The sequence below is a fragment of the Chelonia mydas genome, chromosome 5, assembly GCF_015237465.2.
Source record: "Chelonia mydas isolate rCheMyd1 chromosome 5, rCheMyd1.pri.v2, whole genome shotgun sequence".
Lineage (NCBI taxonomy): Eukaryota > Metazoa > Chordata > Testudines > Cheloniidae > Chelonia > Chelonia mydas.
This window is the reverse complement of record NC_051245.2, coordinates 34454121-34474418: the sequence shown is the minus strand read 5'-3', so window position 1 is coordinate 34474418 and position 20298 is coordinate 34454121. Positions and strand designations below refer to the sequence as shown.

At 39.7% G+C, this 20298-nt stretch overlaps 1 protein-coding gene across 24 annotated transcripts in view; it reads right to left on the bottom strand.

Annotated features, from left to right (window-relative positions):
• Positions 1–2140: 2140 nt before the first annotated feature.
• Positions 2141–20298, bottom strand: part of DDX4 (DEAD-box helicase 4) — a 106976-nt gene continuing 88818 nt past the window's right edge. For 22 of the 24 annotated variants that reach the window (XM_043546902.1, XM_043546907.1, XM_027828366.3 and 19 more), the window contains 3 exons: positions 12930–13200; positions 12654–12761; positions 2141–2906 (listed from right to left, as the gene is read on the bottom strand). In XM_043546902.1, the coding sequence (XP_043402837.1) occupies positions 2823–2906; positions 12654–12761; positions 12930–13200 (463 nt within the window). In that variant the 3' untranslated portion in view covers positions 2141–2822. The remainder of the gene's footprint in view (positions 2907–12653; positions 12762–12929; positions 13201–20298) is intronic. The other 2 variants (XM_043546920.1, XM_043546921.1) reach the window with 1 other exon arrangement.

Here is a 20298-nt window from a genome sequence, read left to right as displayed (position 1 = left end):
TTAATCTGACAAAAATTTGTGACAGCAAGATAAACCAAGGTTGTGCTTCAAGTACAATATATCTTCCTCTCAGCAGAACTCTTACCTCACTAAGATTCTGGGAAATTATTTTTACCAGATTGGACACAAAACTAAACAGCAAGGAAGGATCCTTCAAAACAAAAACTCACACACTGAAGATACCACTGATTTTAGAATAATAGAGCTTTAAACACGACAGTTTTTCCTTTTGTTCAGAACACCAATCCTCCCCCGCCTTCCACTGGTTCCAAGAAAAAAACCCAAACAGGACTCTCAATTTAAAAAAGAAAGGGTCAACTGTGTTGTTACCCAAATGTGTTCAGAAATAATCAGCAGCTACTAGTTTTTCCATAGATGAGAAACTAAGTAGTTTTTATAAGGGACAGAGCCAAAAACAGTGCAAACTCACTTTGTACAGAAGACAGTATGGTCTATGTAAGAGAATACCAAGTGTTAAATTAATAAAAGTTGTATTTCCTTTGCTAAAAGCAGGATAATCTTCAAAGGCTTAGGAACCCTGTTGCCTCTACAGTACTAACCAGACAGATGCTTTACCCAGCTCTGGACTCTATAACCTCTCCCAATTTGTTTATTTTGTAGAAGGTTCCTGGTTTTGACCAAAAAGGAAGAGTACAAGACATCTCTAATGATCAGTGTGAGACCAAGTATGTCTCCGGGCAAGTGGTATCTTCAGCTAGGTGCTATTTTTATATTTCTGAAAAGATGCCTGATGTTTTGGTTAATGCTTTTGATAAACTAGATATTTCCTTTAAAGACACTTGGGGAAGAGCAGTGAAAACTGAACGCAGTCCACAAAACCTTGAGGATTATCTTGGTTTTAACAAAGGAGGCATGATTTATTAGAGCATCACGTGTGAACAATTTGCAGTTTCAAGCCAGAATTTTGTGTCCTGATAAGATATATCAAGGAAGTTTCTGTAACACTGAAGCAATCCTGAAATAGACAGGACAAAAAAAATTAGAACACAAGTATGCAAGAGAAAACTAAGTTATAGCTAGTGAGCTGAGACAACAAAATTAAGAGATCAGGACAGACATTCCTTCTGTAAAGATACAAGGTGAATACACACATACAATCTCATGCCCCTTCACTTTTCAGATACCCACCTCTTCTAAATTGGCAATAAAGAAACCCACCACATTTGGTTAGGATAAACAGAACAAGGCTCAAAAGAAAAAGATATATTTATGGTGAATTGCCTTTTTCTGGTTGCCTTTGGTTGGTGCTTCTGTGGACTGTGGCCGTACTCCAAGCTATTTCCCGAAGTATAAGGTGTGCAGAAGACTAGCGGCAGGAGGGTGTGGACAAGACCTCAATTGTTCCCCAGGGTCTTAGCTTTCATTTTTAAAAGTTAAGTCTGTAGCTATGGTTGTGAAGAAAACTTCCAAAATGTGAAGCAAATATATGTTATGCTGAGATGTCTGCCTCAATTTGCAAAGCACTTGAAACAGCTGAGGTGTGAACTCCACCATTTATCTCAATGTGTGCATTTAGCTGCCAGGGATAAAGCTTTGTTAGCCATTTTACTGTATGCAAAACAGAAAGTAATATCACTGTTATGGCAAATTTGCTAATATTCTGCACATTGATGTATAAGCAAAGGTCAGTGATGTATAAGCAAAGGACACAAAAATCAACTGAATCCAGAGCATCATTAAAGCAATCTTGTCTGGCAGTTAAAGCTCAGGTTCTTTTGTACTGCAAAGCAACTGGACAACAGGAGGGTAGACACTCAGTATCACCTTTTTAAGATATGTGGTCTTGGGGTTAGCCTAAGTGTGGTTTACCCAGATGCTAACTGCATGAGCTGAGAGAGGAAAAATGGGAAAGGTTTGTTAAATCAGATTTGAGAGAGACATTTGAGAGAGAAAAAGGCCCCAGACAGCTGTTCCTTGGGACAGGGCAATGTTACTACCACCCACTAAAATTAAACATTTTGCCTTCATGTTGACTTAAATGTATTTTGTTTTGTACAGAAATAGTGTGCTTAGAATACAACATGTGATGTTCAGTATTTAGCTGACAGACTTCATGTGTCGGAAATGGATATTATAAAACCCTACATCTTAACAAAGTCAAGATAAAAGCAATCAGCAATACAAGACATAATCCTCAAGTTTTTATTAAGTATGTTTACAAGCAGACATCTGCAATAGCTCTTTACAGGCCAAAGTGACATGTCATCTGGTATATACAGTATTTTACCTTTGACATATTTGAAGAGTTAAATTATTTTGCAGTTACAATTTTAATTTTAAGTAAGCCCTTTATAACAGAGTCTTCACTCTCGAAGCATCTTTTTGCAACGTTGTGTAGTTCACATACAGACTATGGACTTGTAACTGGTAACCTGGACCAATTTACTGGCTTCTTTTTAAGAACAAAAAATGAGAGAAAACTGTAAGGGGAATTTCACACACTCTGAAACAAAGAATACTCACTGCCAAAGTATCATCAGTAAACACTCTTAACAGTTTTTGTAATATACTTTCAAGAGTGGAAGTCTTGGTCCAGGATGTATGAAACTTGTTAAAATGCCTTTCACAAAGTATACCAAAAGTAGCAAGCAACTCATGGAACACTGTACATTTAGTAGATCCACATTTCTGATGGAACCACCACTTTTCAGTAACACCAACAGTTTTTAAACATTTTAAATATTTTACATAACTAAATTCTTTACTGGCTAGTTAAGTGAACATCTCTCACTTTACAAGTCTTTAAAAAACAAAAACTTTTGTATCAGAACCAAAATCTATAACTTGGTACTGTTTTAGTCTTAATCCCACGACTCATCAGCTGCTCTTGCAGTATATGACATAGTAAGTCCTCCTGTGTTCATACTGTCTTTGCCTTGGTAAGTCTAGAAAATAAAGTTGATACTAACTTGTAGACATTTTAACTTTAAAAAAAAATTCATCTGTTTTAACCTGAGTCAAAGCTATATAAAATCTTACTCTTACCATGACTGTGTGTATATATTATACCATACATACCATATTTTTTATATATATATATATATATATATATATATATATATATATACACACACACACACACACGTAGAAAATTTGTTAGTGATTTATTTCCCTTCTGAGACTGACTTCTCCCCCACAGTCAGACATTTGGGCTGTGGCTGCCCCCTGCAAATAAAGACAGTTCAGATTTGTCCGTACAATTATGGGGTTTGGCCACGCCCATTCTTCCATTTGGCCAGATAAATTCTTACAAAGTTAAATGGAAACACTGAATTCCTAGGCTCAGGCACCCCCCCCTCCCCTTGGCCCCACTGCAATCCCGCAAACAGAATACTGACATTTCCTGGTCTAGTCTGTAGCCAATAGGTCTAATTCTTGGATATTCCCACCTTTGAAAGATGCTGTTCAGGATCTAGTTTTTGACAGAACACTCATGATCACCTGAAAATTGCCTACTGAGCTGATCCTCTAGGACATTCTGTAAGCCTGGCAGATATAGAGCCACTTGATGGGATTTTATGATTGTGCCAATTCCAGAGACTAAAACCTTCATAAAGGGAAAGGGGAGAACTGTGCTCCTTCCTGACATAATTCAGTGCAGTTGTGTTGTCTGTCATTACTTGACTTGTCGATACATGCAGCAGGGTTAGACAACTACTGTGCACACTAGGCAAGTGGCTCCGAGTTCTAGAACATTTACATGGAGGTGACTTTTCAGGTGAATCCAGAAGCCTTATGTCTAAGGGTGGTCTATATGAAAGGAATTCTCAGGCAACCTGTACCCTCATGTCCACATGATATCTGCCGGGTAGTTACTGATTTCAGCCACCTTTGAATGGATTGTAGGTCAAGTCTGATATGTGGTATGATAAATATATAAGTCTTAGGCATGCTTTTACAGATGTCCATGTGAGAGCATGTAGATGGCTGATGAGGTCTACCAAGGTCTGGCACCTCGCCTGCAGTAGATAAATTCTTGCTGTTCTCAGATCTATTCTGGCTCCTGTTAACTGCATCCTTTAGGCTGGCAACAGTGTGGACTTCTCTGTTGATCCCAAGACCCAGTGTGAAAAGGAAGTTCTAGTATCAAGTGGAATTATTCACCTATTGTGGTTATCTTCCTTGAGTGACCCAATCATCGAGATTTGCGTATACTGTCCCTTGTCAGCTCACCTAAGGAGACAACTGCTAAATATTTGAATACCCTCGGTGCTGTTGAAAGGCCAATGGAAAAGTTTCTGTACTGGTAGTAGGACACTTCTACTTTGAATTGGAGATACTTTCTATATACTGGATGTAGAAGTAAGCATCTTGCAGGTCGAGAACCATAAATCTGTCCTGGGGATCTAACAAAGGCATCATCAAGGCATGGGGTATCATTCCAAATCTGAAACTTGAAATTTGGAATGGCTCCAGATTACCTCTTGAAAATGACATCAAACTTGCTGCTGTGAGGCTGTTATGGGGTGTGCAGTAGAGGAAGAAGAGTCAGAGGACTGCTTATGTTGAAACCTCTGCTTCTTCCTTAGCAACTTCTATTCTCTTTGTGGATTACAAGAGTAAGCAAAGGGCCTCTGTTTGGGATCTGGCCTGCCTCATTTTAAGAGCTGGCATATAGGCTCCAAACAAGCAAGGCCTGGGTCTTAAAACTGAGAGAATCGATAGGCACCTTAAACAGGTCACAACGTTCAAATGGGAAGTCTTCAATGATTGTTTGGACCTCTTTTGGTATTCCTGAATATTGAAGCATGGAGCTCTGTATGGGCAACTGAAGTGACCATTCAGCATGACACTGTATCAGAAGTGTTTAACAGTCTACAGTAATATTTGCACCACTAGCTGTCCATCACATACAATGGATTTCAGCTCTTCCCTATGTTCTTGTGGGAGTTGTTCTATAAACAGTGAAACCTTGTCCCAAATGAGGTAATATTTTGACAGACATGCCTGGTGATTTGAGATGCGCATCTATAGACTTAAAGACCCAGTTATTTAGTATGGAAGTCTTCCTGCCAAACAAATCAATGTTTTGCTGGATCTTTGTCTCTTGGAGTCATCTTTGGAAGCCTTTGCTGTTTGTATAGTCACCATTATCAGTAATCCAGGAACTGGATGGATACAGAAATATTCAAACTCCTTAGCTAGGACTTGATAATGTCTACCTAATTTTTAGATGTGGGTGCCAAAGATTGGGGGGTGAGGGGGAGAGGTGAGAGGCGCCACTTTTATTTGCTGGTTCCAGTAGCCCTTTGTTAATGAACATGGCAAGCCTTCCAGGCCCGGAAGATGTCCAATAATGCAAAAAAAATCCTGCAGATTATCTCCACAGAGATCTCCAAGGTGTCTGCCATATGATGTAAAAGATCTTGAAAGATTTTAAAAATAATTCAGCTAACTAGAAGAAGAAGAAACTATAACCTTTTCTGGTGAGGAAATGGATATTGCTGCTGGAATCATAGTCTCTTCCGTTTCCTGCAGGTGTTCTTCCTCACTGTCCTGTTCTTGCTGATGTAGGCTGTGGAACAGTACCAACAGACTCTTCAATAGACTCATGCCAATGGACAAGGGAGGGAGACTGAACTCTATAGAGGGCAAGCAGAAGTCTTCCTAGCTGGCTGCACACTCAAAGCAGGCCAATAAGGCCAAGACTGTATATTGTAGGGGGTAAGAGGCTGGGGCCAGGGGGGTGGATATCAAGGTGGCTGCCCCCCCATGAAAACCTTGCAGTCTGCTGCAAATTCCCTATGAGACCAGTAGGGCCCATTTAGAGTGAGACCTAAGTAAATGGATGGAGCATTCCTCCCTGCTGCATTCAGAAGGGAAGGAAGAAAAGAAATATTCTTTCTTTAAGTGGGTACTACTCTGACTGGTGTCCTAGGGTGTTCTCGAATCCCCACCACAATCAGAGCAGCAGCATTCATCAGTACTGTGGCAAACAGTTTTCTAATGGCAAACGAGAGCAGCAAGGGTGATTGTGTCTGTGCTGTCACTGTGTGATTGCTCAGTACAAAGAATGTCTTCAATGCCTAGAAAGTAAGTACCTGACGTATCAGCAATAGAGCCACTGGCACAGGAGTCATCAGCACCTCATGCACTGATAACAGTCCCAAAATATCAGATACAGGGAAGTGTGGACTGACACTTCTGGGTACTTGGTGACTGGTTTATGCCAAGTTATTACAGGAACCTAATGTGAGCCATGAACTGCCTTTTGGCTGAGCAGCGTGAGAAGATGCTGTGGGGTATAGTTAGGTTTTTGCTTCATTTTACTAGGCCCCACAGAGGATGACCTAGGACCCTGCTTGGTGTGTGAGGTGTTCTTTCTTATCCCTTTCTGAGGGCTGGGTGTGTGTGGGGGGGGGGGGGGCGGGGGGGGTGTCTTAGATGGGCTACCTGACTCTGTAGTTGAAAGTTGCAGTCTGCTGGACGAATGACCCCAGGAGCTTGGAGTAGGGCCACAGTCCACAGAAGCACCAATCAAAGCTGTTCAGGCTTGGTAGGGCCTTTTGTCTAAAGTTCAGAGGAGACTCTTTCTAATATCTCCAGGAGAAAGTTCAAGATTGACCTCTCTTGCTTCCAAGAAACTGCAGAAAAAGGAGCAGAAGACCTGACTAAACACTGGGGATGTATCCCTCTCCAAGATAAAAAGAGGCAGGTAGGATTTGTGTTTTTAAGTGGAATAGCCACACCACAAGAGGAGCCAGTTTTGAACCATAGACACTACAATTCAGACACTGCTATTTGATCCCAATACTGTGGGTTCACTAAATCTAATAGAAAAAAGGGTGGGGTGGGTTTTGTTGGTTTGTTGTTTTGTTTGTTTTTTTAAGGCAATGGATAAACAAGACTACTCTGCTAAATAGCATCAGGGAAAAAGCTGCACAATGTCCAGAGTAACCTGACACTGCAAGGGCCCCCATTTTGCTGTCATGGGAGGTAAGAAGAAACTTAGAGATAGCTGGGCCCACTCCACCCTTTATGCTCCCAGGTGGAAAGTACAAATGCAGACATAGCTCAATGGATATTGGCCAAAAAAACCCAATCTTTAGTACATGCACACCATAAGTAGAAACCATGTGGCCAACCACTCAAAGAACTAAAAGAAATTTTCTGACTAGACTGACGAAGGTATTTTAGCTGATCATTTCATACAGTCATACTTTCTATTTGGGGCATTGATGGTTTTGAACAAAATGGGGGAAGAATGAGCTACTCTTTTTTATGGTTGAAGTAAACCTGGTTCTTGAAGATGATCTACCAAGAACCATGACCTCTAAGAGCAGTGACGCTGGAGATTTTTGTTGCTGTGATTGAAGCTAAGTATATCTTGAAGAAACGAAATACAGGGCATTAGATGCCATTTATTTTAATGGATGAGTCTTGGGATTTTGCAGCCTCGTAAGTGAATCCTAGGTATGGAAGACAAGGCAGAAAGAGCCTGTATTTATAATACTGTTTAACTCAGACATAAGATCTGATGGTGGGAAGCCAAATCCAAGACCAGGCCATACTGTAAGAAACCCAGGAGGAGCTGTAAAATACATTTTGTTAAATACATTTTGTTATTTTGTTAAAATCAACCTAAAAAACCCTGTAAGAATTCTGTCCAAGTTCTTGATAAGCCATGAGTATGGGAAGACAGTGCAAGGATAAAGGTGTATTGCTTTGTAGAGACCAACAATCTCTGGTCCTTTTCTCTAGTGAACACCCTCAACTTTGCGTTTCAAATGGATGTGAATATGTCTACTTAGCTCCCTGGATATCATTTAGAAAAGTGGTTCTCAACCAGGGGTACATGCATCCCTGGGAGTATGCAGAGGTTTTCTAGTTCTTTGCCTAGTTTTACAAAAGGCTACATAAAAAGTACTAGTGAAGTCCATACAAAACTCCAATTTCATACAGGCAATGACTTTATACGGCTCCATATATTATACACTGACATAAGTACAATATTTATATTCCAATTGATTTATTTTATTATATGATGAAAATGAGAAAGAAATTTTTCAGTAAAAGTGTGCTGAAACACTTTTGTATTTTTAGGTTTGCTTTTCTAAGCAAGCAGTTTTTAAGTGAGGTGAAACTTGGCACATGCAAGACAAATCAGACTGCTGAAAGGGGTACAGTAGTCTGGAAAGGTTGAGAGCCACTGATCTAGAACACTTCTTGATAAAAGAGCCAGCCTGAGTTATCTGCTGATAGTTTATTCAGCCTATTTTTGTTTACTTGATCCACTTGAGGTATGGATGGCTTCCATGGAGCTAGCCAACCTTACATTCAAGAGAGATCATTTAGATAACTTGGGAAAGGACGCTTGTAAGCCTGTCACTGTGTTGTCTGACTCAGCTCAAATGGGCTGCTCTCTGAAAAGCAGACAAGACCACTTGCATCTCTAGAGTATTAATGCTTCAGTCTCTTGGAGTTAAGCCATGTTGCCTGTATATTGCGGTGTCCCAGATGCATTCCCCCATCCTGAAAGGCAGTTATCTCTTCAACTTTGAGGAGATAATCCTATCATGTGGGCTACCCCTTTACAGCAATTATGGGACTGCATCGCCACAAACTCTAATGTACAGTCTTGCCAATGGAGTAATCCCTGTTTGTGAGACCAGAAGACCTAGTAGCTGCAGGTACAGATAATGCTGTTACATGCTGGATCTTTTAAAACTTTGCTATATTAAAAGGACAATGGCTGTCTCCTTATATGTCTCAGACGCAGACATTAGGCTGATAGTCCTCAGAGTCAAAGAATAAGAGCTCCTCCTTAAATCATAAATCCAAGTGCCCGGAGCACTGTAGACAGAGGGCCTTTGGCTTGCTTCCTGAGAGGTCCACAAGTATGGTGTTTTGATTAGTATGTTGTCTAAAGACAAACTTCTCATTCAGACTGAAACAGACTAAAGTGTAATGTTTTGTATTAGTAATGGTGAATTTCATGAGAAAACTGAAAAAATTGCTTTTGACAAGAGCCATGCAGAATATGCAGTTTCTGCCAGATTCACGGACGTTAGCACAACTCCATTCTGAATTCTGTCTTAATTGACTTGTCCTGTCTTTTGACCCACCTTCACCAACTTTTTAAAACTACGTTAGAATACAGAGCATGACCCTGGGCATCTTTTCTCTTGAGTGATAGGTTCTTGCCCCTAACTCCAGAAGAAGAAATATTTCAGGATTGTTTGATCTTTCCATCCTTAAGAAATCAGGAAACAAGATGAAGAGAAGTAGAGGAATCTGAAGAAAGTGCTACACAGATACTATCTTCTGTATCCACCTATTTGAAGTTGACAGGAACCAAGTGTTTGAGAAAGGAGACATCCTGCCTCCTCAGGCTTTTTCTGGATGAAGATCTGGTTGTGGAAGTAGGGAATCTGATCTGTATCCTGGTTTTATTGCACATCATACTGTATGTAATTATATATATATATTGTACACACATACACACACTTTATTATATATATAGTTTTATATATAAATAAAACTAGGGAAGCTGCTAAGGGGAACATCCCTAAAAGATATCAGACCTTCCACTGGAGAAAGAGTATCCTGTAACTTTTCCGTTAGAAGTGATTGGACCGGGAGTTTGAGAGGATCTTTGGACTTACCTCTTATGAGATCTTGTTCAGTGTGGTTTGTTGAGTCCCAAGAGATAAAGAGGACTGGACCCCATCCCTATAGAAGCATCACCAGGGGCATCTCAGGAGATGTGGGGTGACAGGGAGGTCCAAAAGTCCATGATCAGAACTATGGAAGAGCTCCTTTTCTATGGCTCCTGAGGTGCTCTCCAATCAGCTGTTATTGCTGTTTATTTTCCTTTTTTGGCCTGCCAAGCCACGATCAGGGAATGAGCAGACGTAAGCAGGGCACAAAAAGTGAGCTCATTTGGTCAAAAAAAATAATAATAAAAAAAAACCCAGGAAATTTTGGTCCCATAAGAAAGAACATGGAGGGCAGGGGGGTGATGGATTTTGGCCATTGCTGCCCCAAAGTTATGCTATGGAAATGACAATAATAATGGATGAGGTGGGAACACTGACCCACTACTTTGTTCGCACAGCTGGACACAGAAAATCTAATGGAAGGGTGAAATGAAAGGTGGCCAAGCCCTGAGTCTCACGGACAAGTCTGAACTGCCCCCAGAATGCACAGGAAGACAGGCATAGCCCAAATGTCTTGAAACCAGAAGTGATGTCAGGATCCAGAATATGTTCTGCAACAACTTTTTAGCATGATCATGGAATTATTTTGCTCCCATCAATATCATGTCTGGATAAGCAGCACAGACAATGTGCTCACTTCTACATATAAGCTCAGACTGGTGAACAAGTGAGCCATACGAAAGCAGCTCAATGGAACTCACCATGCACCTCCTTCATGGAAGGCAGATGCAACACTTCCACAAATGTAGGTGCTTCTGCTTCTAGATTAGTAGCTTCAGTAAAGCTAAGTGTCAAAGAGCAAGGGAACGAGAGAAAAATTAGGGGGGAAAATAAAAAAGCAATGAGGACACTAGGCAAAAGTAGGAGATTGAAACAAAGAATGAAAATCCCCCCCCAACACCCAGTCAGAAACACACACACAAAGTTGCCTTGAGAAAGGCAGATTCACACTTCTTGATATCATGGAAGCAATTGGAAAACTTGATGGTCTCCTCCGAAGGCAGAAAAATCAACAAAAAGAGCCTCTAAAATGGGAACAATTTTTGGATGTCGATTCATTGCCGTTAACTCATGCGATTAACTCAAAAAAATTAATCACGATTAAAAAAATTAATCTTGATCAATCGCAGTTTTAATGGCACTGTTAAACAATACCAATTGAAATTAAATATTTTTGGATGTTTATCTACATTTTCAAATATATTGATTTCAATTACAACAGAATATAAAGTGTACAGTTCTCACTATATTATTTATTACAAATATTTGCACTATAAAAATGATAAAAAATAGTATTTTGCAATTTACCTCAGAAGTACTGTAGTGCTCTCTCTTTATTGTGAAAGTGCAACTTATAAATGTAGATTTGTTACATAACTGCACTCAAAAATAAACCAATGTAAAACTTTAGTGCTTACAAGTCCACTCAGTCCTACTTCTTATTCAGCCAATCGCTAGGACAAACAAGTTTGTTTACATTTATAGGAGATAATGCTACCAGCTTCTTATTTACAATGTCACACAAAAGTGAGAACAGACATGGCACTTTTGTAGCCAGCACTGCAAGGCATTTACATGCCAGATATGCCGAACATTCGCATGCCCCTTCATGCTTCAGCCACCGTTCCAGAGGACATGCTTCCATGCTGATGACGCTCATTAAAAAATAATGTGTTTATTAAAATTGTGACTGACCTCTTTGGGGGAGAGTTGTATGTCTCCTGCTCTGTGTTTCACCTGCATTCTGCTATACATTTCATGTTATAGCAGTCTCAGATGATGACCCAGCACACTGTTCATTTTAACAACACTTTCACTGAAGATTTGACAGAATGCAAAGAAGGTATTAATATGAGATTTCTAAAGATAACTATAGTACTTGATCCAAGGTTTAAGAATCTGAACTGCCTTCCAAAATCTGAGAAGGACAAGGTGTGGAGAATGCTTTCAGAACTCTTAAAAGAGTGACACTCCGATGCAGAAACTACAGAACCCGAACCACCAAAAAAGAAAATCAACCTTCTGCTGGTGACATCGGACTCAGACGAAAATGAACATTAGTTGGTCCGATCTGCTTTGGATCGTTATCAAGCAGAACCGGTCATCAGCATGGACGCATGTCCTTTGGAATGGTGGTTGAAGCACAAAGGAAATACAAATATTTAGCGCATCTGGCACATAAATATCTTGCAATGCCAGCAACAACAGTGCCACGCGAATGCCTGTTATTACTTTCAGGTGACACTGGAAACAAGAAGCGGGCAGCATTATCTCCTGAAAATGTAAACAACCTTGTTTATCTGAGCAATTGGCTGACCAAGAAGTAGGTCTGAGTGGACTTGTAGGCTCTAAAGTTTGATTGTTTTATTTTTGAATGCAGTCTTTTTTGTGCATAATTATACATTTGTAAGTTAAACTTTCATGATAAAGAGATTGCACTACAGTACTTTTATTAAGTGAATTGAAAAATGCTATTTTATTTTTACAGTGCAAATATTCATAATAAAAAATATAAAGTTAGCACTCTGCACTTCGTATTCTGTGTTGAAATTGAAATCCATATATTTGAAAGTATGGAAAATATCCAAAAATGTTTAAGTAAATGGTCTTCTATTAAAGTGTGATTAATTGCGCAATTAATTTTTTCACTTGACAGCCTTAGTATTAATCTTTACGTCACAAAATTGTTCTTGAAGAAACCTCCCCTTCCAAATACAGAATTTAAGTTCAGCCTCTTTTTGGCAACTCCTGAGAACCAGCTGTAATACAGATGTCTGTCTCCCTTCACTTTCTCTCATCTCTGAATTCTACTCACATTGATAACAATTCTTATTTCAAGAGCCATCTTGACCAGACTGTCCTAGCCACTCGAACGACAATATTAAAGGACACATAAAAGACATTTTACACATGGACCTAGCTTATAAACATTTTCCAAATCCAACAATTCCATTTCTTTGTTCCAAAACTTACCTTTCGAGTATCAACAGACGCAAAGATATTTCCTCTTGGATTGCTAAAGCCAGTTCCGTGAGCACTAAACGCAATTTCTTCCAGCCATGATGGAACTTCCTGCTGAGCCTACAGAAGAAAAATTGCTAGTTTAAATTCTGACTCGATTGCCAAATTACATATTAAGAGTTTTTTAAGTGCATCACAGGACTGATGGCTAGTCCATCCATTAAAATGAAGTCTTAATAGTATATGAAATGAGAACATATTTAAGTTTGAAAAAACTGGGCAACATACATCTGAAAGCACTTTAAGCAGAGGTTGGGCTATGTGGCTGTCTGAAACAGAATCAAAGAAAGAAATGGCTTTTCCAATGTTCCCACAGCGTCCAGTTCGCCCAATCCGGTGAACATATTCATCAATAGTGGAAGGAAGATCAAAATTAATAACATGTTGAACATTTTCAATATCCAGGCCTCTTGCTGCTACTGAAGTAGCAACAAGAACAGGACATTTTCCAGAGCGAAAGTCCCCAAGAGCCTCTTCTCGCTCTCTCTGTTCCCGATCACTGCAAACAAAGAAAGTATTGGTTAGAATACAGATTTTTCTCTAAAGGCCAGTGAAACACAAGATTAAGATACTGCAAGTCAAAGATCAACAAGCTATGGATAGTAAGAGACATGGGCAATACTGGTATTTAAGAATAAAGAATGCTTCAAATTTTATAAAACCAAATTGGCAACATTTCACTGAGAAGTAAAACTATTAAAATATACAGCAGGGATGCTTAACTTGCACCTCTAGAGATACATTCAGCTCTGCATGCTGTTTTTATAATATCTCCTCACTTCTGGCCTGGGAATGCAGTGATCATAGAAGCACTCTTGCAAAATGGCAAGGGGACACAAATGCGGTGGGTGGAAGGAGGGGTCTAAAGTAAACAGCCAGAAAAGAGGTGTGAAGGAGAAAATATGAGATGCTGGAAATTGCAAATCAGTTTTGTGCTTTGAGACACAAAAAGTCTGATATGTTTCTATGTTCGTACTAAAGTTGCTTCAATATACATTTGCAATATTATGCTGCATCAGTGTACTGTGGTGACAAACAGGTTTACCTAAGACTACAGATATCTAGTCAAGCATCAGTCGATCAACACACTATTTCTTCCAGTCATAGCCAAAACAATTTCTGCCAGCTCCTTGTTACCAGAGCCCCAAGAGAGGATGTCATGGATTCCCAGCTGAATGCCCCCTCTTGACCACTCACTACAATGCAGTGAAGGAACCATCTGCTCAGTCCTTGGGTGTTTTATGCTTCCAGAGGCTGAATGAAGCCCAGCTACTGCCCAAGTCTTGGGCCCTAGCACATTTAGGCACAGACCCTTTGTCTAGAACACCTAATGAGAGATGGAATCTGCTGTCCAGCTGCTTAGCCCCTGGGCTCAGAGCTGACCCCTTCAGACACCACCATAGTGTCAGCATACCCTCAGATCTCCACCCCAACGTGAGCCTTTTGGATTACAGTTTAACACTCTCAGGAGGCCCTTTGTAAACTGTAAACACACTACACAAGATTCTCAACACCACTGCTCTTTCAGTTAAGAGAGCACAGATAAGTTAGAAGACAATTATCCTAGATGCCCCTCACAAGGTCACCCCTCCCTTCAGAGTTCCTCGTGAGCACCATGTGTTTAGGAACGTAGGCAGGCTGCCCTGCCTCATCAGGTCCCTACATATTGGGCCTGCTACTCCATCTTGCGCTGGAGAAAAATGTCCCCCTGAACAGATCAGTTCCTCCCTTTTGGGTTTATTTATTTATTTTATAACCATGCAGGTGCCTCTGTCAAAAGACTCCATCAGGTGACCAGTGCACCTACTAGGTGATTTCATGCTACAATATTTATATTCCAATTGATTTATTAATTTTATAATACTAATCTATTTATTGCTACAGTGACCTGCCCAGAGTTCAGACGTGAAAGAATGGTTTGCCCAGAGCAGCAGCCATCTGTCATTTAGATGGACGGTCGAAGTTTAATTACTGTTAGGCTTTTGTCTTGGAATTTCAATCCAACATGGAAGCAATAGCACAAGAGACATGACAACTAGCCCCACATTCAAAATGGAGTTTGCAGCTTGGTAAAGATAAAAAGAGAGCCAATCTCAGACAGAGTTAATAAATTGTCACAGGGGAGACACGCAGACATTTCCCTGCAGATCCCAGAAGCAACTACAACTGTTAGTCGGAGGCAAGTGAATGGTGCAGGACTCACCCTTAACCTCTTGACCTTCTACAGCTAAAATTTTTGGCATCTTGATTGACACAGTAACTATTTATATATGTTAGGCCCAAGGAATAGGGTTTATATTTGCATTTCTTTTTTGTTCAAATCAAAGAACAGAAAGTGGTTAGATAAACACAAAAATAGATGTGGAAATAAGATAGGAGGGCAAAACTGAACTAAAAGGAATAAAGCAGAACAATTAAGGGAGAAGGTAAGTTAAAAAGAGTTACTGTAGGGCAGATCTTCCTGCCAAAGATGGCAATGGCTTAATTTATAACGGCTAATTAACTTGTAACTTGGCCATTTTAGATGTTTATTCTCATGTTATAAATGATTTCTAAGCTCCGGGTGTTGTAGATCTGGAAGAACTTGTGCTGATGTCCTCTGGCATTGGTATCATTCAGACTCTTCCAGCTGTAGTTCACCCACAGATGTGGGCATGTTCTGTTCTCATTTATATGGGTGTAAACTAAACATGACCCCTTTGAAGCCAATTATTTCCACAAGTATTAAATTAGAGCAAAATTTGACCTAGGGTCTGTGTGCATGCCTTCTTTGAATCTGTGGGGGGGAAAGGAGAATACGGCACAGATTTCTGAACAGCCCAGATGTCTTAATGTATATTACGCTTTGTTTATTTCCAGAGAGTCTCTCTTTTTTCTGTGTCCAAATAGAGAGCAGAAAGACGGAAGATCTCTACACTGGGTTCTACAGTAAACTGCATTGCTCCTCAGGATGAATTCTTCTATTGCCTTACATATTAAAAAATGCAATATGGTGATTCTGTAAATAAGCATCATGAAACTCTTGGCCTGCATTATAACCCTTTATCCTCTGCCACTACTATGAAATCTTTTTTCAAGATTTGTACCCAAGATTGGTAGTTTCTGAATTCTGTAAATCACTTGTCTGTTTCTAAATTTGTGAACAGTGATGAGAATACTACAGATTAGATAGGACAGATTAAAATAGGGTTGGGCATTTGATTTACCCAAAAATAATTGTGCAACTGACCAGTCAAATATTGGTCAAATGTCAAATATTTTGTAACACTAATTTATTAGCTCAGTAACAAAAAAGAGGAAGACTTTACGATCTTCAATAGGCTCAGCTTTAGATACTTATGCCTAATTACAAAAAACAAGTTATTTAACAAGTTGTTTTAACTTTGAAAAATGTAGCACACAATGAAATGAAGTTCTTAAAAAAAACTTTAGCAATTTAAGTTAGCATTAAAATGTGAATGTTATTCGAGACTGAACACTTACAAATGAAAAATGAAATTAATCAGAAATAGAACAAACAGTAGCTATATAAAAAAATTAATTGTAAATGCACTTATGTTAGGTAAGCAGCAGGCCACCTTTTCAAACTCAATAGCCGTGCACCTTTTGTGTGTATTTGGGGCAGAAGTTTAATGACTGAACCCTCCTCTCTCCTCCCCCCACTCCCTTCTGAGTTAATTTCTGCATGTTTGTCTAGTCAGTTTAGACTGTAAGCTTTCAAGGCAGGAAACGCATCTTTAAACGTGTTGAACATCGTTTGTATATGACCATGTACAATGATGGCCTGGTTTACAAGTAAAGGCATATACAGAGTGTTTATTCTAGAAGATTCCTGCCAGTTAAGATGCTCAATTTTCGATTAAGTTCACCTTCTTCCTAACATGTGGCATTACCATGTAGTAAAGAGAGCGTTCAAGACATCTAAGCAGGTTTGCTAACAGATGGCGCCACAATGCAACAAAAAAGGTAGGCCACTACCTACAATAAGACATTCTTGCAGGAATAGTTGTCCATGGTCAAAAAGGCATTCAAACTGACTGCCTTGCCAAGCCTAGATTAGAAGCACCTTCCTTTCATACTTGATCTGTGTTCTAAGGCTGCTTTAAAAGAGGTTCCTGCTTTTTTGCTTTAAGATTTCTTGTTGGTTATACTGCAAGGCTGCTCCAGACCCATGGTAACTCATCAGATCATTCTTGGAGGGAGTCTGAACATCTGTGTTGGATTTTACTGAACTTAAAACCAGACAGGCCCTCCTTCTCCTGAGATCTGTCTTAAGAGTCTGAAGATTTGGCATATTTATGCAGCTTAGACTTCTCTTTTCTAGACTTGTATTTTGTCTTTAAGGAATTCTTTGTCCCCAGAGATAAACAAATTAGCTATCAATAAAACAGAAGTTCTAAAACTGCTATGAATAATTCCTAAAAAGGAAGGAACTTTTGACCAAAAATGTATGCAATAGGTCCTAAGAGAGTCACTATTCCTGAGAACTCTAACTTTAAATGCTGGGAAAGATACTAACCTCGAAGAGTCCGCAGACATAGCTACTCATGAGAGAACTTTAACACTGAGTGGGGAGTTAAGAGAGATATTAGGACACTGAAAATTTAGGAAAGAAGAACGTGGGAATTAGGGGGGAAAAAAAGGAGATAAAGGTAACGCATGTAACTATATTTGGTACTTCAGTGCTTTCTCCACAATCCAAACCACTGCTCCCAACTTCATTTTTATTTGTTTCGCTACAAGTCTAGCTATCTGAGCTTTTTGGCTCTGTAACCCACCAATATGAATTTGACTCAGGCTGCTACTTCCTGAAAGTACTCCTGGGAAAATTCTGCACCACTGTGCACATGCAGAATTCATATGCCCCACAGATTATTTTTTCTTTGCAGAAAATACATTCTCCTGGGGAGGTACTGCAGTTACACCTTTCATCCACCAGGGGCTGCTGTGGTGCCAGAACAGAAAGCAGCCAACTCATCTGCCAAAGCAGACAGCCATAGAAAGGGAGAGGAGAGACTGCACTCCTCACAGTGCCCTGCCCAGGGGGGCAGGTGAGGAGACATGGGATATGGGGGGGGACGACACAGGGGCACACAGGGCTGCTAGGGGGTCACAGAGTCGGGTTCAGAAGAGCTGGGAATAGACTGGGGCAGGGGAACAGGAGCTAGTGGGGTGACAGCATTGATCCAGGGGCTGAACGGAAGTGATGGTGCAGGGACACATGGGGACACAAGGAGATGGGGTGGCTGAGTGGGGTTTACAGGGACACAGAGGGAGAAGGGCAGATGTGCCTGACTGAATGGGAGAGGCTAGAGATCAGCCAAAGTCTGCATGGGGAATACTCCCCAACTTCCTAACAATGCAGCCCCCCCCCCCCGGCACAAATTTTTTTTCCCATACTTCTCCTACCCCCACCAGACAAACCCTTCAGGTTCACTCTCAGGCTCCTTCCCAGCAATTACTTCCTTCTCCCTCAGCTCCTCCATTACGCTTGACTCCCCCAAGCCTTTGCACGGCTTTGAGGGGTACAGGAAATACATTTCTGTATTGTAATTTAAATGAATCATTACTCAAAATTCTGTATTAATATACCTAGTAAGGGATTTATTTGTCAAAAAACATATCCTGAATCTTTTGTTGTCTGTACTGTTATAAACATACTTGCTGACAGGTATTTTAAAATAAATCATCAAAATAATTGAAAACGGCGTGATTACATTGTGTTATTTTGACATATATGCAGAATTTTGCAGAATTCTAAAGTACTGTTCACAGAACTTTTAATTTTTTGGTGCAGAATTCCCCCAAAGTACTGAAAGGTAGTCAGACTCATAAGAGGAGTTTCTGAGGACCTGTAAAATTAGCTGGCTCTCACTCCAGGCCCTGGGGGGACATCGCTCTGCATTGAAAATGTCACCATCATAACTGACAACCTTGACAGAAGCCAATGATTAAATATGTAAGATGACTACATTACCCTTTCATCCTTGGAGCTAAGTGAGACTAAGTATATTTGGAGCAGTAACTTTCCCCTTTATTTTTCATGCTGTAGAGGACCTCTAAGCAGGCCAAAACATTTAGCTACAGAGCCAGAAAAATAAGACCCAAATCCCATGAGCTTCCAAAAACAGGGAAATGAAGATAAAGAAGAAAAGCCAGAAATCACAGCAGCAAAATGCAAATGGAAAAATCACATATTATTGCTCTCACTTTCTCATGTATTCCTGCTCTACCTCCTTGCCAGGTGTTTTTACTTAAAATGAGAAGTGAATGCTAGTGTTGGAAAAGCCAACTCCAGATGCTTGTGCTCCCTCTCTATGTGCTTTCACTGCATGATCTGAATTAAAGCACACCACACATGGAAGTTGTGAAGTTATCCATGTTTCCTCCACTGTGAGAGGCATCTGACTTGGTATGGTCTGTAGGCTTTAATTTGACCAGTTCTGATTTCCTGCTTTCTGCAGATAAACAGGACTTCAGTCTGAAGGACGAAGTCTGGTACCTTTCAAGAATTTTAAATTCAATTTAAGTCAATATATTGAAGGCAGCCAAAGCAATTTGGCCAAATAAAGTGTTCTACAGTGTGACAGTTACAAAAGTTTATTTATAAAACCATATATTTTCATGATATAGTGTAAAAAGCTAATCAAACAAGCTATAATTCTGTCATTCAAGTTTCATTAAAAAGTCAACATAATTTTCTCAGTCTATAAAATTATATTTATATAGTGAAAATGGCCTCAGCATTATGGATTAGATGGACATTATGACCTCAACTACTGCAATGCACAAAGATGGGAAATCACTGTCTGAGGAGAGCACCCCACTGGTGCAGTATACAAGGAAAACCACTTTGTACATGTTATATGTACAATTATATGTAGATCGGGCCCTTCATTTTCACTTTTTATTTTATTTAATTTTTCCTGGGACTATATCAGTGTTTCTTACCACAACAACAAAAACAGGTGAAAATCAGTGCAAAAAACTATTATTAATTTTTCTGGGTAAATACTGGGGTTTATTTTGGTGACTGGAAAGATGGGGATTAATTCAAGTAGGTTAATGTTTTGAATTCCATTCATCAATGTTGTTTGCTGCAGAACTAAAACCCAACTCAAAACACGCCACCTATGAGTTTAAGAAAACAACATCTCTCTAATACCCAAATAAAACTTTTCATTTGAATAAACAGCTTACTGTTGTAGCTTAGAACTATTAGTCTATAAATATTTAAATTTAATAAATTGGGCCACACCATTTGCAGCATGTACATTCAACTTCAAAAGTTTAAAAAAAACAAAAACAGGAGAAAAGGATGAATACTTCCTTGTGCTCTGAAATGTATTCTGATTCAGATTTTTGTTTTCTTCCCATTTTAGTGCGTGAAATTTTTAAATCGTTATCTATTAACAGCTTGAAATGTGTACATGATAGGTGTGAGATTCATCAGTACATTCAGATGCGCACGCACTTCAGATCTGACATGCGTGCCTGTTTGTTTATTGTGTATCTTCTCGACTAATACATAGCCTTACTTCAACAGGCAGCATTGCATATACACAGACTAATGTATTATCGTAATACATACATCTCA